The sequence below is a fragment of the Camelus dromedarius genome, chromosome 4 (assembly GCF_036321535.1).
Source record: "Camelus dromedarius isolate mCamDro1 chromosome 4, mCamDro1.pat, whole genome shotgun sequence".
Lineage (NCBI taxonomy): Eukaryota > Metazoa > Chordata > Mammalia > Artiodactyla > Camelidae > Camelus > Camelus dromedarius.
The window spans coordinates 31895497-31921845 of NC_087439.1; the positions used below are offsets into that span (position 1 = coordinate 31895497).

The window sequence follows — 26349 nt, forward strand, 5'->3', positions numbered from 1 at the left end:
TCAGATGAGGTGTTTCATGCTTCCTCGTGGCTGTGTTATGTGCGTACATTTTGTGGTAGCCTATCTGAGGCACTTGGGGGAAGGTATGAGGTAAGCTGTCTACTTTTCCTACCTTACTGTCTTCTGAAACTACCTGCTGAAGCTGAGTTTCCATTGTGGAGATGTTAGGACTAGAAAGAGGATGAGCTTGAGGATAAAACAAAAAAAACCCCAAAACATCCCCTTAAAAACAAAACTTTAAAAATAGGCTTTCTGAGTCCACCAGATTTGTTTCTTCCTTTAAGACAAAAACCTCAATGCACAGCTCATCCTTAAAGACACACAATAGAATGATCCCACTGTTATTCTAATAGCTCTCAAAACTAATTTCCATACTAGCCATCATGTCCGTAGCCAGTGGGCCTTGTTGACTTGGTGTTCATGGAGGAAGGCAAACATTTTGGAATGCTGTTGGCTGATGGACCCCAAGATTCATTTCTGTAATAGCAGATTTTTTAATTATTGGTTGGAGTTTCAAACCTTGTGGAGACTGAATGGGGGTATCCCATGTTCTTTGAAGATGGATGACCTGAGAGAAATCTGTAACATGGGGTAAGAGGTGTTTATCCTCAGCACCTGAAGATTGTGTTTGACCACTCTGCTTCATCTTCTAGGAGTTACTCTGAAGGACAAATAAAAATGTGTAAAAATTCTCAGTGAACTACATTCAAATCCACTGTTCAAACACAAAGTAGTATTATTTTAAATGAATTTTTTAAAAACCATGATATTTGTCATGTCTTGGCATTGATGGTGTGTGGTGCCTGGGACTTTTTTTTTTTTTTTAAGGTTTTAACAGTCATGGAAAAAAATTAAGCAAATCATTATCCCTACTGAATTTCCAGAAGCCCATAAACACTGGTCTCTCATTGGCTAGTTTAGTGTTTTCTACAGCTTAGTGTGCCAGCAAGGAGTTGAATGTGCGTTTGGAATCATGCCTGGATTTCAGTGGTTATGTCGTCATGTCCTCAGTCTGCCTGGTTCCCCGTGCAGTCTTGGCTCCTTAAACAGGCAGGCAGTGGATCAGCTATGGTGGAAAAAGTACATTTAGCAAGTTCGTTTTTTAGAAAGTTTATTACAGGTTATCTTAAGTCTCCTAAGCAGTAGAATACAAGCAAGGCACATGGATACTTTTTGCCCCCCTTTTCTGCACGTTGAAATGTTGTGGTTTTCTTGGTTGCCGTATCTAAAAGCTCCTACCTCATGTGATAGAGTCTAGGCCTTATTCCACAGTTCCTTTCAGGTGGTGAGTGTCTGGTGGAAAAATAAGTTTTCACTGTGTCCTTTTCACGCTAGAGCATGTGATGAACCTTGCCAATGATTTTTTTTTTTTCCCCACAACAGGTGGGTCAGAGAGTTTCTGAATGAAGAAAACAAAGGTCTTGATGTTCTGGTAGAATATCTATCATTTGCGCAGTATGCAGTAACGTAAGTAAAACTTGGCTTCTTTGCTTTAAAATCTTTATGTGGTCACAGAAGATGCAACTCAGTGGTAAAATTAGATACCACGCTGAGGGGAGACTCCCAGAAGCACATGTGGTAAGGTTTAAGGCGGTTTGTTTCTATTCAAGTAACTAAAAGCAAATCACATAATTGTTATTAGAAATGCTTTTAAGGCAGAAGTAAAACAGGAGAGTAAAATCACCCTTAAAGGACTCTTTATTTCAAAAAGAAATGCTTTCTTTAGTGCTCAAGTTACATATATCCATATGGTAGAATGCTCTAGCAATTACTGAAAGAGGTATGTGGTATATTATTGAGTGAATAAAGGAAGATACAGAAGAGTGACTCCCTTTTTATTTAGGAAAAAACTTCATATATGTGTATATTTGTATGTACTAGCAAATATGGAAAAAATGATTGCAGAAATAGATACCAAACAGTGGGAATGAAGGAAGAGGGGGGTAAGCAAGAGGCTTTCCTTTTTACTTTACATGTATTTGTATTGTTTTTTTTTTAATTGAAGTATAGTCACTTTACCGTGTTGTGTCAATTTCTGGTGTACAGCATAATGTTTCAGTCATACATGTACATACATATATTCATTTTCATATTCTTTTTCATTGTAGGTTATTACAAGATACTGATTATAGTTCCTTGTGCTATACAGAAGAAACTTGTTGTTTATCTATTTTATGTATAGTAGTTAGTTATATTGTATTTGTTTTGACTTCCCCTTCCTAAGGGGAAGGATACAAAACTGGAGCAGAGCAGAAAAAAAGATTTAGTTATTTCACCTTGCTTTTGTTGATTCATAAAATTTTCCCATTTACTAGGCTTTTGGAAAGATTTACAACAGGAACAAAACCTGTACATTTGAATGAGACATTCTCTTCTCCCCATTCCCTCCTTTAATCCAAAAATATTCTAGGATGCACAGATAATTCACACACACACATTGAGGAAATAATACTGTATTTTTAATTTGACTAGAAGACAGTTCGGTCTAGGTGGTATTTTTTTTTTCCCTCAACTCTTGTTTTCAGAGCAGTAGCTTGTTTTTTATGTTGCCCCACTTTTTAAGACGTTCTAAGACCTAACCATATGTGATCTTATAATCCTCATCACTTCCTTGAGAATGTATGAAATGAAAGCTATAATTATTCCTACCTTGTAGATGCTGAAATGAAAGTATTAACAGAAACTGGCTTGATTAGTTTCAGTTTTGATAATTCTTGTATATTATATGAAATATAATAAGAAAAAGCAACAGACACGTTCTTATCTTCCTGAGAAATTGTCCTCTGAAATATAATTCTAGTTTTTATGGCATGCTCTTCCAAAGGCTGTTTCTTGTCTACCTCCATTACATCAAAAACTGCTAATCTCCCTTATATTTCATATTATACGACAAAACAGAATAACACTACCCTGTTGCATATTTTAAAATCTGGAGGAATATTTATGGAATTGAGGAAAGGCTAAGAAACTTGAGGAATAATGGGAAAGAAAGGCATGCTATTTGTTATATGTTTGCTGTAATTAAGCCTTTACCTCCATCACAACAGAACTTGTGAACCAGCTTTCCCAAGTGTACCCTCACATAAGACTAGTGGGAGAATGTAGTGCTATTACAAGGAGATTCTCCTAGTTTGCAGCCTAAGAGCGAAGACGACAAAAGATCAGAACTCAGAGCATTTGGTTCCTAATTACTTTTTTTTTCTTTTGACATTAGCTGTACATCCTTTGCTTATTGGTTTAAGTTTTGTTTTGCTTTAATTAGATGAAAAATTATATATAGATACATAATTTATTTTCTTTCTTGAAACTAAATGGGCTGAAAAAACTTGTTACCCTTCCTTGGCATGTGACAATTTCTTAGCCCATGTCATGTGAAACAACAGACTCACACACCATCCCTAAAACAGAAGCTTTCACCAAAGTGTGTGTTTCTTCTACTCAGTGAGAGCAGTGGGTGAGCTGAGCAGAATGTAAGGATGCTGAGCAGCTGAACATATGGGGGCTGCAGAGTGACTCGGCGAGAGTGTTAATGACATGAGTGATCTTGGGATGCCCCTAGGCTTACCTTCTCCAATGTCAATGATAGGCTTCTATTTTTGGTGCTTAAGAATCTGTTTGATTACTCAATAAGTTCCACCTCTTATCTGTTTTCCATCTGCTTCCTGTATCCTAAGGTATGACAAAATTTTTAGACTAATTCGATGACTTTATACATCAACTCTGTCCTCTTGGTTAGTATTTAACTGGGGAGAGCATCACCTAGTTTACAGATGGTTGTTGGAACCAAATATTTTATTTTGGCAGTGAAACTTTTATAAAAAGTCATACTTGTTATTTCCAGTATGTTTTATTGATATTTCTTCCATGATAGCCTCCAGAATCCTCCAGATGATATTAATTATAGCAGCATTTTGTCTATTCCCTGATCAGGTGTTACTTGGTGGAACTATGGGTAGAACCAATTGATAAATTTTTTTTTTCCTGAGAAAATAAAGGTACTGACTTTAGAAGGGGAAAAAAGCATTAGAACACAAAGGCCTGTATATTTAAAAATCTGTTCCTAAAATTGTACAAGAATGAGCACCTTAACTTGCCATTTATTCTAACATGGTTAGCATGAGTTGTAACCTCAAAAAATGTCAGAGAAACAACAGTCCTACTTTAAAGAGGACCACATTGGGAAGAGATTCCAAAATCAAAGCAAATTCATAACTTTGCAAGTAATGTATCACATATGGTTGGAAAAGTACACTTGCCAACACACTAGGAGAAAATGCTCAGTGAAAATTGGTGGGTAAGAATAAATTAGTATAAGCCTAACATCTTGACTTGTTAAAGCAAAATGAAGACAGCTCTAAGATCTTTCTTCCCCTCCCACCATAGCTGTGTCAGTAATTGGTAAGTTAGCAAGCCTTAAGGTAAAATACAAATAACACGTCACTATTTGTCGTTCTGTATTTTTGAAGCGAACACTGAGTCCATGGAAATTCTTTTGTATTTCCTTTTTAGTTTTCTTTGTTTGCCAAACTTATTCATACTAAGGTGCAGATGTATAAGAGGAAGGAGCAAGTTATGCACATCCATGTCTTCATGTGAATTGTTCAGTCTTCAATGGCATTTCTCTTTTGTTTCAGTTTTGACTTTGAAAGCATGGAAAGCACTGTGGAGAGCTCGGTGGACAAATCAAAGCCCTGGAGCAGGTCTATTGAGGACCTGCACAGAGGGAGCAACCTGCCCTCCCCTGTGGGCAGCAGTGTATCCCGCTCGGGAAGACATTCTGCACTGAGGTGAGTGTCTTTATTCAGAAGGAAGGCAGATGTAGTAGGACAGTCTGGGACAGCAGGGTCCCTGGCTTCTGTTGAGGATCCTGGGCCATGTATCACTATGTCTTGCCACACAGCACTTGGGTTGTCCATGATTCCGTGATTCTTTGGGAGTTCATGGGATCATCACTTGGGGAATACTCTATAGCTTTAAATAGCTTTCTGCAAATACCACGCCTTCATTAAGCACAGAAAGAAAATTCTGCTGCCAAATGATACAACAGAGTCTTCTCCATAGGCAGATAAGTTTCTGAAACCAGGGAGATGCTGATAACATGATTCAGGCTCTGTTTCCTGACTGGAGGTAGCACATTGAGATCTGAGCATCTCAAGGACTCCTTGTTGCTACTCTCAAGCCTGACTCCTTTCATCCAGTGGTAGCTCAGGTGTGTGTTCTGTAGGATGCATTCTTAGTCGTAGGTGCTGTAGTGATCATTTTTATTAGTGAGATGCTTAAGCAGTATTCCTTTGGTTGGGTGTGCTCTCAATGGTCAACCTTCTGTTTCTCCCTAAGGATTCCTTCTCTGGTCTTTCCTGGCTGAATTACCACCACGTTAAGGGAGAAGGTGTGATGACCACATGTGTTACTAATGGGCGTAATAGCATTGAGGTTGTTCCTTCACTCATAGCAACAATCATTCACTGAAAAATATTTTTGTGTTTCTATAATTTAGAGTTAATGTACGTGGGTGGAGAAATCAAAACTGCCTGTCAAGACAGAGATACCATCTAGAGCAAGTTCATAAAGGTTTCTATATTCTAGGAGTTTAATAAAATTTTTTATTAATAAGCCCCTCATTCCCAAATGTTACTTACTCTTTTTAGCTTGGCAATTTTATCTCACTTACTTCAGGCTTGATCTGGCGTGTGGTCGTTGTTTGGCTCAGTGTTTAGGATCACTGAGTGTGTTGGGTCATTGTAGCAGAGTCCACGTGTCAGGTTGTGATCAGTGAATATGTGGCTTTCAGACCTTTCAGATTTGGTAGTCCTTTAATTGCCTCTTGTCCCTTTGACTTAGGTTTTGGTCATAAAAAGTTGAAGTGTTAATAATGAAGTTCAGCTCTGCTGAGGGATTTGATATTTGAATTTGATACTTACTATCAACCATTCAGATTTTTCTTGTTTGGAAATGCCAAAAAATATTGATGGGTTTGGAATAATTGATTCAGTAATAACGAAGAGCTGTATTTCAGTTCATCTCATGATGTTTGCAATAGGTTGAAGGCTATATAACCTGCTATATGCACCAACTTTACATGTGGACAGGGGAGTATGGGGGCTGATTTGGAAGTTGAAGGAAGGCCAATTGTGCCTGAAGAATTTCTTAATCACCTTATTCCTTGAATGGAAATTCTTAGCATTAGTATAGCTATAATTACGTGTAAGGAATTTAAATTTGCTTTTCCATCATTTCTTAACCTAGAAAGCGTCAAATGTTGGCCAACCACCACTTTAACAAGAATTCATTTTTCTGATTAATGATCCATTATGCCTATTTTCACATAATTGAAGACTATTCATTGAGAGTACATTGTTTCTGGTAGAGTGGAAGGGTCAGGAAATCATGGGAAATATCCCAGGTCCAAGGAGAGTTGTGATCCTGGACCCTGGACACATGGTACACAGACATCAGTGTCCAGCTGGATTTGCTTTACGTTGGCTCAAAGTAGATCCTGCCTGAATTCATTTTAAATTGGAAAAATAGACCCAAAGTGTGGAGAGAGACATGATGGAAATACTGTTTTGAGAAACTCTGGGACTACGACATTTCGGGTTGGCAGGTATGTTTGAAGATGATCAACTAAGAAACCAACGTCACATTCTTTTTTGTATTTAAACACTCCAGCTCAGGAGTGGAGCGTGTAAATTCCTTCATTCATGGGCTCTAGTAACTCAAGAAAACCAGCATGGCAGTAACTTTCATGCCACTTGTTGACCTGAAGCTTAGGTTTTTGTTTCTCTTTTTAAACAATGTGTATCTGTGAGATTCCAGCTCTTGTGTGCCTAGATTCTAATTCTGTCTTTGGTCACTTGATAACATCTCTGACTTTAAAAAAAAAAAAAAACAACAATCAGAAGTACAGGCATATGGTACACGTAGCGTTTTGTGTACCCAAAGGTTGTTGACATTTTTTTCTCTTCCTTCTCCTTCCTCTCTGCCCTTTGTTTCCCTGCTGCCCACACTTCCTTCACTTCCTGGCTTTGTTTTTGTTGACCTTCTTTTTCATTCTGCCATCTCATTTCTTTTCTTTTTTTTTAAGTGGGGGAGTTAATTAGGTTTATTTATTTATTTTTAGAGGAGGTACTGGGGATTGAACCCAGTACCTTGTGCATGCTAAGCATGCACTCTACCTCTTGAGCTATACCTCTCCCCCCCGCCATCTCATTTCTGATCGTCCTCTCCTTCTCTCCACTGTCCTTTCTTGTCCTACTGTCTCCTCCTCCTCTGGTTCCACTCATCTCCTGCCTCACCACCAGACTGGTTTCTCTGCCTGAGTATCCTCAGTTCAAATGCCTCCAGAGCTGCTTTTCTCTGTCCTCTGGAGCAGCTTCAGTTTACACACTGATAATGAGGCTTCAAACCAGAAAATCTCATAAGTCATAGGTGAAAATGACACCCAAGAGAGCTTGCAGTGCTTGGTGGCAGAGTGTGGCAACTTCTCTCCATATTGTAACGTGATAACCACATGGCTTCGTGTTGTTGCCTATACTGGGGTAAAGCCCTGTGCCTTATAAACTTTGATACACTGTTATCATATTATGATTCTTCATTTTAAGATTTTGAACCTTTAGGGTATATTGCATTTATTAATATTAGTTTCCTTTGTTTCATTTTTTTGGAAAGGAAAAAAGGATAATAAGTTGCATTCTATAGAGATGATTTATTCTAGTGGCTTGGTTTGATTAGAATGTGTCTTCTGTATCCAAATGCAGCTTGAGTTCCCTCATCTTTATCTCCAGATAATAATGTAGACTCAGTCATCTTACCATATATCACTTGGCAAAAAGGATTGGTTAAACTTGGAGGATGAAATGAAATTTTGAAAAATCTGAAACACTTTATGAATGGGGCTTGATTAAAGATAAAAAGGGAAAGTGCTCTGTTTTTAAACAATATTCTAATAATGCACTCTTCTCTTTGTATTTAGACTTTATTTTTTAACTATTTAAAATAGATCTTTAAGCATTTTATGACATGATATTCACCTGGAGTTATATCAGCAATTAGATTCTGTATTATCATAAATTTGTCAGCCTGACTGGTGGTAAGAATGTTGATACTGATGCGGTAGAAACCTGGATTGTGCTGCCTCATAATCTTGGAGTCTGGTGTGCCTTCAGTTAAGATAGCTGTCTGTTAACCTGGCTATAGATCTAGCTAAATTAAATGATGCTGTACATGCATATATGTGCATACTAGATTTCTGAAGGCAAAGGTTGCTTTAACTCAGATGCAAGAGAAAGTAATTTTTAAGAATGTCATAGTTAATGCTGTTAAACTTAAATAAGCAGTGGCAAAAAAATCAATGTTCTAAGTTTTTAAGGAAAGGGGTGGAGCACTGGAAGCCTAGAGGGAGGGGTCAGATTTAAAGTGGGACTTTGGGTGATGGCCAGAGTTGATCCTCAGGGTGAGAAGAGGCTGTTCCAGGTAGAGGTAAAGGGCAGAGAGTGAGATGAGCAAAATCTTAGATCAAAGATCAGGCATGTTTGGGAAAGAGGAAAGAACCTGTCCTTTCTGGGACAGAGGCTTTGTGGTCTTCGTGATAGGGTGGAGGGCTGTCTAAGGAGAGACTGGGTCAGAGACATACAAAGCTGGGAAGGCCTTGCAGGTCATCCGAACTGACCTTCCCACTGTGGTGAGGACACTAAGATCCACATTTCCTTTAATATTTTAATTCCTATTTCTATTTCTTTCTAAGATCTCTCAGAACAGATTTCACTGCTCTTCTTGAAATGATTATCTGAATGGAATGGCATTTCGTAACTAGTCATCATCTACTATTTACCATCTATATACCCAGTGGATTTACATGAAGAGTTCAAATTTAGATCCTTGTTTGCCCATTTTAATGCAGTAATCCCATTCCTGGCAATGCTTTTCATAGGAGTAATTTTAAAAATAATTTTTAAGTGGGCACAAAGAGATTGATAGCATTCATATAATTTTATTGGGGAAAAAGCTTTTGTCGAGTGTCCACTGTGTGCCAGGCACTGTTTGTGAGTCTTCTGTGCTTATTCACTGCTCACAATGGCTCTGTGAGATAGATACTGCTACTGCTCTCTCCCCCAGTAAACTTGAGGCCTCTAGGGTTTAAGCCACTTGTCTGGGATCAAACAGGGAGTGATAGAGATAGGATTTGAAGTGAGGTGGCCTGACCCCTACTTCCACACCATGTTATCCTGCCTGCATGTTCACAGGATAATTTTTTTGCCCCCAGTAAATACACTGAGTATCGGGATGTCCATGTGGAGTTATGTAAGTTGTACCTTGTAGGGGAAGATTTGCTAATCCTTCCCCAAAGATGTGCTAGTAGAGACCCAGATCAATGTGCTGGAATGTTTTATACCTATTAGAAAATAAAATCGTGTAGAAATGTGAAAAATGTTTCCTAAATGAATGACGAGAGTAAAACAAAAAGTTTTCTATTAATACAGTTTTACTTTCACCTATTTGCAAATGGGCAGACTTGAAAGTAAAGTGGAATGAATGAGAATAGTGACTATTTGAAGGGAGATGATGAGTGAACTTTTTTCAAGTTTTTGTTTTTATGATGTTTTGTAGAACTGACATAAAACACAGATAATATATACTCATGGATCGGAGAGTGCAAGGCCACGTAATAAAGAACCTTGAATTTTGGAACTGGCTTTTATCTGGGAGACAGTGGAATGGGCAATCACGTGAGGTGGTCTGTCTTTTTGGACATGTAGGGTCTGGGGAATGTCCTGGATGTTGATTGAAGGGAAAGACTGCTGAGGCAGCTGGTGCTTGGACCTACGTATGAGGTACCTGAAGCTTAGAACAAAAGCCAAATACAAGGACGTTCCAGAATTGACTTGGTAGTCAGAGTGCTAAAACAAAGTTTTATGTCTGATTGATTAGAAGAGGAATAGGCCTGTTAGTAGAAACAGAAAAGATGGAATCTGGAAGGAATCTCAGATGTCCTTTAGTTCAGCCCTTTTTGTTGGTGAGACCTGTGAGGCCCTGCTCTTAGACATTACTCTCTAAGGAGTTACCTTGTTCCTGCAGGCCCATTTCCTTGTACAGGCTCATGTCCCGTGCGGTTCATTGGCCTTCATTGCAATGGGTACTTGTGTTCATAGCAGTTTTCCTGATGTCTTTGTAACAGTGATCCTATTTGAAGGTTTGGGAACACCAACTCTGCACCAGTTTGCTCATAAAGTAAGTGGTATCTTAAAAGAGTTGAGCTCTTTCAAGTTCTTACAAGTTTTTATTTCAACAGTAGCATTTTACCTTGACTTTAAGTTGCTGGGGGATGAAGATCACCTAACCTTTTAACTTAAACCATTATAGTATCACATAAAAAACTTTGAATTCTATAGTTAGAAGCTAAGGCACTTTTTATCTTGATTCATAATAAGGAGGCTGAACTCAGCTTTGTTTATTTTCTAACTTCTATAAATTAGGAATGTAATTTCTGAAATGATCTCTATTTTGTTTTCCTTCTTCTACCCCCCAGATTATACAAAATCAACTCAGATATTTTATAGTTTTCATAATTGAGTGTTGTAATCTGTATTTTATTCTACATGGATTCTTTTCCCTTAACTTGAGTCAAAATTTTCTCTCTGGAAGGATATTGAAGAATTTACCCTAGCTGCCAGCTTAAAGGAGGAAGACTACAAAGAAAAATCCATTTTAAAAGTTACTCTCAAAGTTTGACTTCTCTGTTCACCAGATGAGGTGGCAGATGCTGCTTAAAATTTTCATTAACACTTCATTTAGAAGGAGAGAAAACACTGTAAAGGAGCGGGAGAAAAACGAATAATGAGAGGATGATCATTGTAGCCAACACCTGAGTTTTATTTTTGAGGGAGAGCTGTTGAAGACACTCCTTAACCTGCTAGCCTGAAGATCTGAGGCTGCAGAAAATGCAGTAACCATCTATACAATAAAGATTTTCTGTATTTCTAGGCTTTTCAAAAATAATCTATACTGGTAAATTTTCCCTTTATCTTTTCAGCACTTTTTTAAAAAGCAGAAACAAGCAAAAGTGTTACATTGTTGTGTTACAGATTTTTGCATTTCTCTTCTATCTGGCGTTGTAAAAAGTGGAACATGTACTTGGGTTGAGAATGTTTCAAATTCTCAGCTCAGAGCTTGTTTTAATGGCCTTGCCAGTGAAAATGGTGATAGCTTTCACTATTGCTTGTGGATGCACCAAACCAGCAGATTTGTCAACCATTTCCCACTCTGAGAAACACTGACTTCACTTGTTCACCTCTTTATTGAGTCTTTTCTCCAACAGAAAACTGACTGAAAGAGGCTATGTGGAAATGTAGAGACAAGTCACCTCACAAGTGCATGGTTGGAGGTCTGTCTCACGGGTTCCCGGATCACCGGAGGTTATAGGATCTGGGACCTGCTTCACGTGATGTGAAGTTAAATTAACAAGTTTTAATAAAGGACCTGGCACAATAGTGAGTAGTCAATAAATGTTAACTATCTAGGATTGAAGGAAATACTGAAAATGACTCAGCAAATTTCTACAGCTCTGATCTAGTATCTTCATCTGCAACATTTATTGCACACTTACCATGTGGAGGAAGTTTTACCAAGTGCCGAGGATACAGAAAGATACCTTAAATAATATATTTGTACATGATTCATGACTTATTATTATAAAGGGCTTTTTTATACTTATCATTCTATCTTCATGAAATCTTGGGGAGGTGTTCAAGAATTATTTGCCCCATTATGCAAATGAAGAGGCCGAGGCTCAGAGAATTTATCCATAGGTAGTCAGTGACAGAGGCAGGATTTATAATCAAAGTCTTCTGACTTCTTTCCATTGTGTCACAGTGTCTTTTTGGATGATTTGATTGAGAAAAAGTGTGTGTGTGTTTATGCACATAAACACTGACACATATTAAGTATCACATGCGTATAACCAGAACTAATGATATGGGACCTTACAGGGTAGAGTGAACAAATCAGACCGAGGGAAGAGTCAGGAGACATGGTCTGCATGTGGGACAACCATTAGTAAGACTGGGAGGAGTGGTCAAGAAAGGGGAGAGGCAGGGAGAGTGGTATGAGCAGCAGGTCAGTGGGGAGACTGCATGGTTTGTTTAGGAAACAGTGAGTAGATGAATCTGGCTGGAAGTTTAGAGCCAGTTTAGGTACTATCTTGAAGGCCAGGTTATGGAATTGTCATTTTAGCTCATTGACAATGATTTGTTGAAGGTTTATGAAAAAAGGGGCCAAATTCGGGTGAACATAGAAATATTTCTATTGATGGGAGAGGATATAGCTCAAGTAGTAGAGCACATGCTTAGCATGCACAAGGTCTGGGTTCAATCCCCAGTACCACCTCTAAAAATAAAGAAATAAACCTAATTATCCACCCCACCAAAAAACAAACAAAACAAAACAAATATTTCTATTGAAAGGTTGTAAGAGTTAGATGGTTTCCTTGGATCCTTTTCACATAGGGGTATATACTGATTAATTAGCCTCTCCATGGCAAATGCCTTTGACAAAGGGAATATAATTGAGAATCAGAAAATTCACACTAATAATGGCCCGCCATTCATATGATCACTTGGCAGCCTGTTGATTCATTTATTCCATTCAAAAAGCATGTATTGAGACCTTTTGATTTACAGGTTCTGTTCTAGCTGTTACCTGGTCTTCTAATAGGAAATAGAGACGAACACAAAATTTCAATGGCTGATTTTAAAAAAGGTTCATTAGGGGTTTTGTGTACCCCTCACCCTGTGTCTCTGTTTCTGTCTTTGTCTCTGTTTCCCCCTCCCCCTTTATCCCCACTTTGAACTGTCTGGATTCAACTCTGCCAGCTCTGTTTCTTTTGGCTGTAGAGACAGTAGAGTGCTTGGCTCATTTTTTTTAAATTCATGTATTTTATGAGTTTAATTGATAGAAAAAATATGCCCAGGTGATGTCATGTCTGAAGGGTAAAGGAGAGGAAACCTAAAACCCCAAATTTTGGTTAAGTGCTATTAGCCTGGACCTTGGAACCATAAAAGACTGGTACAATTATGCCAAATGATGTAACATACTCAGTTGGCATTGCATTCTGATTAGGTTGAACCCTTACATTAGCTTCCAGGGGAGCTCTAGTTACTAGTCTTTATTTATAGACAGATACTAGTTTAATAATTGAATAGTTACTGTTTGAAGGTAGTTTTTGTAAGGGGGAAAATAAGCCCTTTTTCCTGTTGCCATTAGAATCTAGATACTACAAATCTCACAAATGTTGGCATGGAAAGTCCGCAGAATACCTTTTTGCTGGACTCTGAGAAAACCTGGTTAGGGCAGTTGAGGAAACATTCATTCAAGGCTCTGCAGTAATATACAGTTATATAAAGTGTAAGCTTAAGATGTACAGCGTGTTGATTTGATCCATTTATACTCTGCAGTGATTACAACCATAGCATCAGCTAATGCCTCTATCACACCACATCATTATTTTTTTAAACCGTATTTTATCCCTGTTTATCCATTCATCTGTTGATTGACATTTAGGTTGTTTTTACCTCTTGGCTATTGTGATTCAGGCTGCAAGGAATAGGTTAGTGGAGGTGCCTCCTCAAGATCCTGATTTCAGTACTTTTGGATAAATACCCAGAAGTGGGATTGCTGGATCATTACATAGAGAAGTTCTGTTGTTTGACGAACCTCCATACTGTTTTGCGTAGTGGCTGTACACTTTACATTCCCACCAACAGTGTACACGGGTTCTAATTTATACACATTCTTGTAGACAGGTGTTTTTCTTGGTTTTTTGGGGGGGGGATTTTTTTTTTTTTTTTTTTTTTTGATAATGGCCATCCTGACAGGTATGAGATGCTATCTCGTTTGGGTTTTGTTTACATTTCCCTGATGATTAGTGAGCATTTTTTATACATCTGTTGGCTATTTGTGTGTATTCTTTGGAGAAATGTTTATTCAAGTCCTTTGCCCATTCTTTAATTGGATTATTTGGGGGTTTTTTGGTTTGTTTATGCTGTTGAGTGGTAGAAGTTTCTTATGTATTTTGGATATTAACCATTTATCAGATACATGGTTTGCAAATACTTTTCTCATTCCATAGAATTACCTTTTCACTCTGTTTCCTTGACTGTGCAGAAGCTTTTTAGTTTGATGTAGTCCCACTTGTCTAGTATATTCCTAAACATAAGGAGCTAGTTCAAAATTGTTGTAGCTTTCTTTTTAAACTTTCTTACAATGAGTGGTGGTTTAAGGACAGCAAAACATGGCTCTAACCAGAACTCTGATGAACACTGAATGTATTTCAGGCTGTGAACACGTACCTGGAAAGAGAACCTCCTGAGTCTCTGACCTGTAGTCAGGCAGACCCAAGAGAGCCGCTCCCCCTGGTTTCCCAAAGAGCTGACCTTGTTCTTTTTGCCTTCTGCAGTCAGAAATCCAGCTTTTACCTGCCTTCACGTTTCTTAGAATATGTCAACAGGCTGGATCACTAATCAGTCATTCTGATGGGCTTTCAAAACTGAAATACTCTTTTTCTTCTCAGCACCTGTTGCCAGTGCTATGTAGGTTCAGGTACTCACTACCTGCTCCTGGCAGATTGTTGCCATGAATGAGAGTAGGTGACAGAGTTGTGACTCTAGTACTAAACAAGACATGTCTTATGTAGATTTCTTAAAAGATATTTGCAGAAATTGCTTGGTTTTTCATGCTTCTTACTCCCTCTAGCATTGACTATAACTTCTTCATTTATTATTATTTCGTGTAACTTGTAACCACTGGTGCATAAAATTAATACAAGTGGTTAGTCATTTCTCATTGGTTTTGATCTGACGTCAACTTTGGCATCTGTTTTTTTCCACATGCTCAGACCTTGGTAAGTTTTACCGGGCATCGCTTCTAAGATAGTGTCTTATCTTTGAATGTGAGGTTAAGATTTTGTTTTCATTCGTGCTTGACAAGGTAGCAGGCAGTTCTCATAGTTGGTAGAAGAGAGGACCTGAAAAGTTTGGTGATGTTTCTGTCAAAATGACCTCTCAAAAAAAGAGTTTCCTGGAAACTCTTGAGACCTCAAAAAACAGTCCTAAATATCCATCCGCCCCCCCATTATCTTTACCACAAATGGCAGGAGCTCCAAAAATTAGACTCAGGACTGTTTTCTGCGTCTGGGAAACCCCTCTTCTGTGTCCAAGCGTCCAGAGCTTCAGAGCTCTGCTTGCCTGTCTGGTAGAACAGAGGTTCTCGGGATGGCACGTAGTCCACCCCAGTGGTCCAGGTTTTGAGTCATACTCCCTCTGTAAATATTGTGTTCTCTTGTTTTCCCTTTGTAATCTGAGGTAGTTCTCTGATTCTAATGTCTCATGGATCCAGCCCCAAGTCACCAGAGAACTGTAATTGTTCCACCACCTTTTTGACGGTTCCCTTTAACGTGAAAGGGTTGTTACATGTATTCAGGGTGAATGTGTCAGGCAGGAAATGTCCATTAGAGGATGTCAGTGAAAAATGCCCTCATCCATAGAAACAATGGAAAGATGGGCAAAATATGCCAGAATCAACTTTTTGGAACTCTAGAGATTAAAGTCTTCTAACAACCTGGGGGTCATCTATTTAGGAAAAATGGCTGAATCTCAGTAAGAACAGCTAGCTAGGTGACATTTGAACTTGTGCTGCTTTTCCTCCCTCAAGAGTTCCATAATCAAACCATCAGCCTGGTAGGTGGCGGAGAAGGGGCAGAATGGAGCTGAAGGTCTTTCTAAGCCTCTCTTCCTCCTTCTAGACAAAGCTGTGATGTACCCTGAAATTTGAAAACCATTAGCAAAGAAGCCAACTTCAAGCCTCAGTTGAGGAGACATACACCATTAGCTGCTGACAGAATCCAGGATCATTCGAGACATATTAGCTGGGGCAAGACTAGAGCTTACCTGCCTCAGTAATCATAGGAGACCACAAGGAAGCTAGTGCTGCCTCCCACGGGGGCCTTCTAAATGTATCACAGTGAACTGGGGACAGTCTCCAATCTGGCTCTGTTTTCTGTGACCTTTCATAGTAACTTCAGGAAGAAAATACTACAGTAATTGGTTTCACTGTGTATAGTCTGTAATGGAACACATGCCAAGGATATTAGTTTTCCACAGAAGCACCCTTACCTCCTACTGAGTCACCGACGTAATCCCTGTAAAGCTCAGGTCTTTGTGGAAAGTTTATTCAAATAGCTAAAGTGGGATGGCCAGCGCTTGCGAAAGGTGGAGAGAGCTTAGCCTAAAGGGCTGTAGCAGGGAACTGGATTCAGGCCTTTATCTACCATTTTAAAGCTAGTACATTGCATCATATTTACCTGTGTTAACACGATTGTGCAGCGGCACCTTGTACATGCAGTATTTGGCTGGGGTGGCTAGTTTCATTTGAGCTGTTTGAGTTTTGAATTGGTGATGGATCATTGCTGTGATTTTCCAGCCCTACCTAAGTGAATCAGTGTGACTCGTATACTTGGCAGAGATCACTAATCACTTACCCTTATCTTTTTTCTATGGAAACTGTTAGTCATTTTATTCAGGTTTATTGGCATCCAAGTGGATGTGTGTGGCACCAGGGAGTAAAATTTTCTAAGCTTAGTTGTTCTGATGATACTTTGTTCTTTTGCTACATGTGTTGTGGTGGAATTTGACCTCTTCGCAGAAACTCTAAACATGGTTCTCCACTTAAGAACCAGCTTTCCACATAAGAAGCCTTCTAGGAGACCTTCTTCTGTGGGGCGATTAAAGTGGGGAGAGCATTATCACATGTTCTAGTTAGCTTTCTGTCCTTAGATGGATGTAAACCTAGACCATCTGCAGGAGTTGGTTTCTTGTGCACTTGTTTTTTCTTTATTTGGAAGGTAATATACATCCATTATACAAAGTTTAAAGTACAGATAAAATAATGGATGGAAGTATTTTGTAATTCCACTGTTCAAAGAATTACAAGATAGTGTGTTTTAAATGTGTTAGTTACAGTTCATGTTCAGTTACGTTCACTGTATGTCACCTTTATGATACTTATCCCAAATGTGTCCAGTCCTTTTATACCTACTCGCTGAATTAGAGCTTCATTTAAAAACAACTTTCATATGCCTAAAGACATTTACCAAAAGTAGATATATACTAACTCGATCAAATATGGCTTCATTGAGAAAAGGTCATATGAGGATTTTAAGTATGATCCTTTGCAAAAAAGTGTTCTCCTTTGGGGTGTGACTGTTACCACTCCACCATATTGTGCTGTGTAGGTGTGTGTACTATTACTAAATTCGTTTTAAACATTAGAATGTGCATGCAGCAGAAGGGGTGGGCTAGCTGTAGACAGAGCACCTCTTAATACAGGGGATAGTGATATCATCTCTTGCTTCCTAAACTAGATGGTGGCAGAAGCAACACTTGATTTTTTATTTTCCCTTAGTACTTCATAGACATTTAAGATAAACAGTAGATGCGTAATAAAACTAACTTTGGGGCTTAAACACGAGATTTAGTTTGATTTCCTATGGTTGGTAGAGAGTACCAGGGGCCAGTTCTTGTGGATTGCTCACCTTGTCCAGGTGTCCTTATTGTGGAAAATGTTTGCAATAAGGTTGTTAGCCATAATTCTGTTGGAATTTTAGATTCAGCTTGGAGAATCTATTAAACAGGTCCATGGGGACATGTTCTTTGGATAGTATCAACACTGTGCCTAGGAGCTGAATTTAAAACATGTCCCAGAAGGAAAAAGGTAATAAGGTACTCAGATGATAATTAAAGCAAATAAACCAAATCTCTAATCACATAAATTGTCAAACTCTACAAAATGTGCATGCTGAAGAGTAGATTAGTATCCGTGCTGACCCGTGGCACAGTCTCTGAAATCTAGCCTTGGACATTTAAGGTGATCCTAAGTTAAGCTGTTTGCAAACACTTTGTTTTTGCCGAAGTAAAGAGTTGTGACATTTATTATCAGGAATGCATTTACTTAGTGGGGGAAATTTTTTAAGAATGAGAATTTCAAAATATAGAGCAAAGTTTCCTATTAAGTTAAAAAAAAATGCTCACTTGCCTGATAAGTGATATAGGATAGAGTTAAAGAGAAAACTTTGCTTGCCAAGTGGATCAGCCACTGTATCCTGAAGAAGATGCTCAGATGCCGCTGTTCTTGCAAACTAAGCCTTAATCCTGTATGGTGAAATCGTTATTGGAAGGGAGGGGGAATAACACCTATATAGGACCCAGGCAGAAAAATGCTGTCGGGAAGACAGGGTACGGACATTTGACAAGGAACTCATCAGCACATATGGCTGTAGGCAGTAGATTTTTTACATGATAACCTGATAGGTAGATGATGAATCAAGCTGAGAAGCAGTTTGTAGAGAGTGACTGTCCTGATTCCTAGTGAGGAGACCTGGGGTCTGGTCTCAGCTCTTACTTGTACTTGGCTCTGTGGATGTCATGTCTTTGGGCATCAGTTTCCTCATCTGTGTCAGGAAAGGTTGATGTAAATATCACAGATCTTCAGCTGTCAGTGCTATGGTTTTCTTGCTGTCACTGCTTATAGGTGGTGTTTTTTAATTTATTGTAATGCTGTGAATTTAAACACAATTTCATATGTTTCCTTTAATTCTCACTCTTTTTATATAAACCAGAAATCAGGGAAAAATGGATTTTTTTCCAGATATCATTCACTTCAGGAAAAAAGCTAGCTCTATTGTTCTGAAGGATAGAATATCATTAATAAATAAAATACACATTGTTTTTATTTATTGATGTCTTATGTATTATGTACTTTATAAACTCCTTAAATATTGACAAGTGTGCATGTGCTGTTTCGTATTAAATACATTCCAAAAGTTGATCCAGAAAATACATTTGAGATTAACCACCTACTACAACAAATACAAGCCCTTTGTGTTAGTATTCACTAAGTAGGTTATTATAGTCAAGTTTTACTGGTTTCTCCAAATAATATAAGTATTTTGCCTTCTTAGAGTCTTTTTACAGTATAGCTGAAGAACTGAATTAATAAATAAAAGGCAGGAACCTGTTTTGTTACTTTACACCTCTTAGGAAGCACCATTAGATGTGTAAGTTTGGTCTCCTTTCTGAAATCAGGAACATTTATTTGGAAGTGAAGCGGAATGACCTGGCCCAGCTTCCTTAAATAGTGGTTTGTTTGTGTAGGTACATCTTCTGTGGTCACTGCTACCGCATGTAAATATAATTCAGCAAATGACGATTGATTCCCTTGATGACACTTTTTTTTTTTAACCTTAGATGACTTTTTTACACTAATAGCCATTGCTTTTAGTTAGAAATGACAACTGTCTCTAATCAACTATTACAAAGCCAACAAGTGATCCCACTAATGACATACAAACCTGAGGTTAACGTAAGTGAAGACTGGCAGAGGAAGGGAAGAAACTTCAGGTGTGGACTGCGAAGATGACATTCTGGGTCGGACTAGTGGTGTGGTGGTTGTATGCGGAGGCACCAGTCTCGGCGAGACTTCTGTCCAGGTGTTAGCAGTCATGCTTGGGCTGTGGCAAAGTGGCACCTTTTAAGGTTGTATTTCAGACACTGACATTGGGCTTCCTAACACCAAAATCTGAATGTGTTTCCTTACCTGTTCCTGCATTCAGAACTGAATTAGGCCAACTTCCATTACTGAAATGTCATTTTCCAGTGTGAGTAAAGCAGGAAGTCCTCAAAGCATTCTTCCTTAAAACCAGGGTAAGCAAACCAGGTTTTTACACAGTCAGGTGTATTGAGACAAATGACTTGATGAACTACTTTTCAAAAATTTATTTGGTTCCTTAATAGGCTTACATGAAAGAATCATCTTTCTTCTGTTTGGTAATTTTTGAATAGAAAATAAAATGTAAAAGGGTTGCTCAGCTGAACAGTTGCAGACATACCTGTCAATTCAGTTTTCCGCTCTTAACCTGCACCTGTGAGACTTTTGAAAGCAGTTAGTATTAATTAGGCTTCCTTAAACTTTAAAAATCAGCTTAATTCAAGGAGAAGGAAGGCCTGTAGCTTATTTCCTGGAACATTTGTGTCATTGACTCTGTGGGAAGTGAGTTGACAACTTTTGAAACGTGCTTGCACTTCAGCTTGGAGCTGTGGAGAAAACTTTCCCGGGTTTCCCCTCTGAGGCAGTCATTTTAATCTCACACTGAAGCCCTCAGTGTTACCATCTTCTGACTTGTACCATCTTACATAGTCACTGCTTTATAACTTGCAGACTCTCATAAATCTGCAGAAAGGAGAACTAAGGCTTAGCAATATAGGGTCTCCAGAATGAACCCTCATTTGAAACATCATAACCCTTTGAAATGTCGGCAGATTTCCGTCTCAGTTTCAGCTGCCTTAAAGGGCTTTAGGTGAGGGATCAGGCTGCGGAGGTATTTGCATACTATTTAAGTTTTGCATACTATTAAGGTTCAGTATCACAGGCTGATATCACAGTAGCTAATATATGACCTGGCCTAGGCTTAAAATCCGAAGCAGGGACTCCTGAGAGCAACGATGGGAAGGGAAGGTACCATTAAAATTGGGTCAGATGATAAAAATGGGATAGATGATAGAAGGTCTGCAAATAAGCTAAGCTTTCCCCCTTCACTTGTTTACAACTGCAGTCTACATGCATGTTGTCTCAGATCACCTCTGCAAATCTAGCTTGGCCTGTTGACGAGAGCCTGGATTATTGATGAGTTTCACGTAGAATCCGATTTGTTACATGCTGTGAGGAGAGTTGAGGTGCGCTGTCCGTGGGTATCTGGCCTGATGTGATAATTACCAGTACACAGAATCATGCAGGCCTCACGGTCTATGGAAACAGCTTGGTGGTGATGGGTTAGTTGGTGGTGGTTTGACCTGCCATCCACATTTAGGTATAGGCAAAGGTAGAGAAAACAATGTCCTTTTTTTTCTTTAAGTGCATTTGCCTACACATAGAAAGTAGTCTATAGTTTTATAGAAGTTTCCTTTTTTTATTTGTAGGTATAATACTTTGCCAAGCAGAAGAACCCTGAAAAATTCAAGATTAGTGAGTAAAAAAGATGACGTGCATGTCTGTATCATGTGTTTACGTGCCATCATGAATTATCAGGTAGGTTTGTCTTTCTGATCTTTTTTAAAAAAAATTTGAATTCATTAGACTGAGATCTTGTTCTCTTTGGTTTCTTTGTATTATTTCTATTTGAGATAAATGTCAGGATTTAATGAGATTCTATTGAAAAAAAAGGTCTGGATCATATTTGTGCTCATAATTTATGGCCCTTATATTTTTAATTAGCATTTATAACTTATAATGTACTTAAAGGGAAGAAATTTTCCTCCCACATTGACAAACTTGTCTAGATGACTTGGTAAATGTTTGTGACTATTAAAGACTGAGTAAGCCACTGGTTGTGGGCAATAATGGAACAACTTTAGAACCTTAGGAATGAACAGACTTACACACTGTGTAGGTCATTGTTTCTCAAAGGCTTATATGATGAACAGGCAAGGAGTTGCAATTACTGTTGGTTGGACTCATTGGTTCCTAATCTTCATAAGAAGCACTTGGAGGGTTCTTGTTAGAAAGGCAGAGTCCTCCTTCAGATGATGGATGCAGATTATCCCTACTCTGAGAAACACCGGGAGCGGCTACAGTGTGTAGGATTCATGCTAACCACAAAGCGGGAGTTAGAGCCTGGAGTATCTAGGGTGAACTCATAGCGTCGAAAGTCTAGTTGGGGAGGGAGGGGAGGGTATAGCTCCCTGTGGTAGAGTGCTTGGCATGCATGAGGTCCTGGGTACAATTCCTAGTACCTTCATTAATCAGTCAATAAATACATATATACATACATACCTACATAAAACTAATTCCGCCCCCCCCCCCCCAAAAAAAACCTAGGAAAAGCAAACTGGGGTGAGAATTAGACAAAAAGTTCAAATTAGAAATTCGGATTTGATTTCCATTGATAGAGATGCTACAGATGGGTCCAAGTTGAAATGGACAGTAAATACATAGGATGTATTAGAGTTTAAACCCAACATAAGTGTGCCAGATTGAGTTTAAGAAGGGAAACGCGTGTTTATTCTTTCAATCTATTAATATTTTTTGAGCCTTGTTAGACAGACCCTGTTCTAGGCACAAGTACTATAGCATCAAATAAATAAGTGCCCCATGGAACTCACTTTATATTGAGGGGGGACATGATAAACAATTAAATTGGTAAACTGTATAGAATTTCAGATAATAACAGTGATGAAATGAAAGCAAACACATAGTGCTTCCTACAGTCTAGTACTTTACTATAGTCTATTACTTGATTTAAGCCTCATAACAGTCCTTTGAGATTGGTAATATTACTCTCCCCATTTTATTGATGAGAAAACTGAAACATAGAGAAGCCCAGAGTCATATGGCTAATGAGTGGTGAAATCAGATTTGTAACAACTGGAATGAGAGAACAAGGTAAGGGATATTTAAGAAAGAAGATTCGGGGCAGAGAGGAGGCAGGTGCAAAGACCCTGAGGCACTATAGGTCTAATGTGCTCAAGGCCCAGGAAGGAGGTCAGGTTGGCTGGGCCAGAATGAATAAGAAGGAGAAAGAAGAAGATGAAATCTGAAGTTAAAATGGGGTCCTAATTATGTAGGGTTTTCTAAGCTGGTAGAAGAACATTGGCTTTACTATAAGTGGAAAGCTATTGAAGTGTTCTAAGGAAAAGTATGACTTGATCTGACACTTGAATTTAAGATGATCACTCTGGCTTCTGTGTTAGGATTGATCTTGGGGGGCAAAGACAAAGGGAGGTAGACCTTTTAGGAGGTTGTTGCTTTAATTTAGGTGAGTGTTGATGGAAGTACGGATCAGCATAATAGAAGCAGAGGTGATGAGAAGTGGCCAGATCCTGGTTTTGTTCGGTGGTAAAGACAGTAACTTTGGGTTTGTGGTGAGGAGTGGAGGGCTGCTCCAAGGTGTTTGTCCTGGGCACCTGTAAGATGGAGTTGCCATCTACTAAGATAGGGAAGGCTACAGGATGAGTAGATTTGGGAGACCTGATTGGAAGTTCAGTTTGGGGAATGTTAACTTTGAGATGTCCATAGGCATCCAAATAGAGATCTTAAATAGGTGGTCGGATATGCCGGTCTGGAGTTCTGGGCTGGAAGTACAAACTTGGGAGTTAATATGTGACATATAAAGGCAGGAGAGTCAAGGAAATCAGCAGGGGTAGACAGAGAAGCAAAGAGGTCCCAAATAACTCTAGAGTATTCTGTTCATATGTCAGAGAGATGAAGAAAAATTTGCTACAGAGACTGAGAAATAGCCAGAGAGATAGGAGCCAAGTACAGGAAATGTTTCAAGGAGCAGAGAGTACTTAGCTGTGTCCAGTGCTGCTGCTAAGTCATGAGAGTTTTCCAGGGGCTCTAGCCAAGTGCAGGTCATGGGTAATCTCGGTAGCAGTTCATCAGAGTGGTGGGGATGAAATGCCTGATTGAAGTAGTGTTGAGAGAGAACAGGAAGAGAGGAATTGGAGACCATAAGTGGTTGGAGTTTTGCTGCAAAAGAATAGCAGAGAATTGAGGCAGTAACTGGACACAGGTTGTAGGATTAAGAGAGATTTTGTTGTTGCTGTTGTTTAAGATGAGACAATTTGCAAGGGAGGGTAATAGCACAGTGGTAGAGTGAGTGCTTAGCATGCACAAGGTCCTGGGTTCAATCCTCAGTACCTCCATTAAAAAAAAAAGGTAAGAATTTGCATCATGTTTTTATGCTAATGGTATTGAATCAGAGAGGGGAAAAAATAATGATGGAGTGGGAGAATTGCTGGAGCATATAATGTTCTCAAGTTGGTGAGAGGGAATGGGATCAAGAGCTCAAGTGCAGGAATGGCCTTAGTTGGGCTCATGGGAGAGTTCACCTCCAGGAAGAAGTGAGAAGGGAAGCCACATATCTATGTGGGTGAGTTGATTTGGTGGGAGCTTTTGGAAGTTTTTTTTCTGATTGCTTATTTTTTCTCAGCATAACTGGAAATAAGATCGTGAGCTGAGAGTGAGTTTGGAGGAGAAAGAACAAATCCTCAACTCAGAAGAATCAAGAATGATTCTTGGTCCTGTTTATTGAACTTACTTCATTTTATAGAAGGATGAAGTAACTTGCCTCAGAGCAAGGCAGATTTTCCCAGGCTTTTGGTCCTGATAGCCACTGCCCAGGGAAGGGACTAGAGGTGATGTCCACTCTCATTGCGCAGTGAAGTCAGCTTAAAAGAATTCAGATGCTAGGGCTCTGTCCTTGAGATTCAAAAGAAATTGACCTGGAGTGTGTCCTGGGTAATGGGTGTTTTATTTTGTTTACTTTCCCAGGTAATTTTGCCAAGCAGCCGGGTTGGAGAATCAGTGGGCTGGAGCCTTTTCATCCTTTTTAACAAAGAGAAGCATGTAGTTTATTCGTAGAGAATGGGAATATGGTGCCTTGATAATAGCATCATTCCTGAAATTTTTCATAGAGAAATATGTTCAGACACTGATGTGCTAGAGACATAAGTACATTTATGATGGTATAAAATTACATTAGGTAGAAACTTTAGGTTTTTGTTTTTTCATCAACATCAACAGTCCCCTCAATTGACTCTTAATGCTTTGTTTTTTCCATATCAATTTCAGTATGGTTTCAACATGGTCATGTCTCATCCACATGCTGTCAATGAGATTGCACTAAGCTTGAACAACAAGAATCCAAGGTAAGCTGGCTTTGTAAAATACAGATCTAACTCTAATTAGGAAAGCAGAGAGCTCATTGACCCTTAACCAAATAAGAGTTTGGAAACTTTCAAGTACAACTTTTTAAATTAAGATTGCCAACAGACTCCTTGGCTACGTAGAATTTTATTTACAGCTTTGTTAGATTTTCACGTGTGGCAGAGTTTGAGCAACTGGTGATAGCTATGGCCCTTCACTGTTTACTTCAAGCTTTCATTCCCCTTGAGGCCTGGTTCTCAGCATCCTTGCAAATGTAGCAAAATTGAGTGAAGAGCGTGGAGCTGCCAGGTTGTTGGGACTGTGGCCAGGAGAGTCTTGGTACAGACTTAGCCACACCACTTACTGCTGAAAGCAAACGAAAACCACTACCCCTTCTCCACACATCATTTGCAACCTTTACACATGTAGCTTTTATTACCAAACAACAACAACAAAAAAAACCCCACAAAATAAAAATAACTGTGCATGCAGATTTCTTTCCGTATTCACTTTCCTATAAAGGCCAGTGCCATGTATTATTCACATCACAGATGACGTCTAGAAGCCTGTCTTCATCAATTTATTTTAGTGTCATGTGTTTTCCATTTTAGTGCATTTCTGCATTTCACACGTGTTACTCCCTCTTATCAGATCTCTCTATATAGACTGTGTATCTGAAAACTTAATTCAATTAAAATATGATTATAAATTAGATCCTTTCTGATTCAGAGTGCAATGCAAACTGTGTATCCTATTTAAATGTTGAATATTATTATTTTAGACTTCCCCTGATTAAAAGCTTTTGCACTTTTGTGATTGCTTCCTTAGTTTACCAGAACCCCAAGTAGTCACACATCTTTGTTCCTGCTTTCACTACGGGGAGGTCATTATTCATTTTTCTTAAGACAGCTGATATTGTGAATTATCAGAACATTCTTCGTTTAGAGGTTGGCAATAGCTTTTATTCCAGAAAAAAGATGAAATACTGAAGTAATCTTACTGTGAAGAAACAGCGCTGTCCTTGACGTTGTATTTGAAAACTTAGATAGTATCCCTAAGGTTCTCCTTCTAAAAATATTTCAGATGGAGTTTTGTTTTCTTCAGTCAGAGAAAATACCCTTGTATTAGCACAGCTGTAATCCAGCTCCTTTCAAATCTCCTGCACAGGGGGAAAAATGATTAAAATTTGCATATTGTAGGGGATTTTTATGGAGCCATCACAAATTAGCAGATTTGAAATGTAGGACATTGATTTCAGTTGATTTTGAACTTTGGCAAATGTTATACCTCTGACTCTAGGACCAGAGAAAATATTTTTTTTAATTCTTATTTTTATTGAAGTGTAGTTGACTTACAATGTTAGTTTCAGGTGTACAGCAAAGAGATTAAGCTATCCATATACATACATATACTTTTTCAGATTTGTTTCCATTTTAAGTTATTACAAGATAATGAATATAGTTCACTGTGCTAAATAGTAGGTCCTTGTTGTTTATCTGTGTTATATTAGTAGTGTGTATCTGTTAATCCCAAACTCCTAATCTGTCCCTTACCCCTCACCTCTCTTCCCTGCCTTGTAACCACAGTTTATTTTCTACGTCC

General features: G+C 38.7%; 1 protein-coding gene across 4 annotated transcripts in view; it reads left to right on the top strand.

Moving 5' to 3' along the window:
* Positions 1-26349, top strand: part of FMNL2 (formin like 2) — a 279240-nt gene that overhangs the window by 193922 nt on the left and 58969 nt on the right. For all 4 annotated transcript variants that reach the window (XM_064484782.1, XM_031451403.2, XM_064484783.1 and 1 more), the window contains exons 5-8: positions 1384-1467; positions 4635-4787; positions 21021-21129; positions 24673-24749. In XM_064484782.1, the coding sequence (XP_064340852.1) occupies positions 1384-1467; positions 4635-4787; positions 21021-21129; positions 24673-24749 (423 nt within the window). The remainder of the gene's footprint in view (positions 1-1383; positions 1468-4634; positions 4788-21020; positions 21130-24672; positions 24750-26349) is intronic.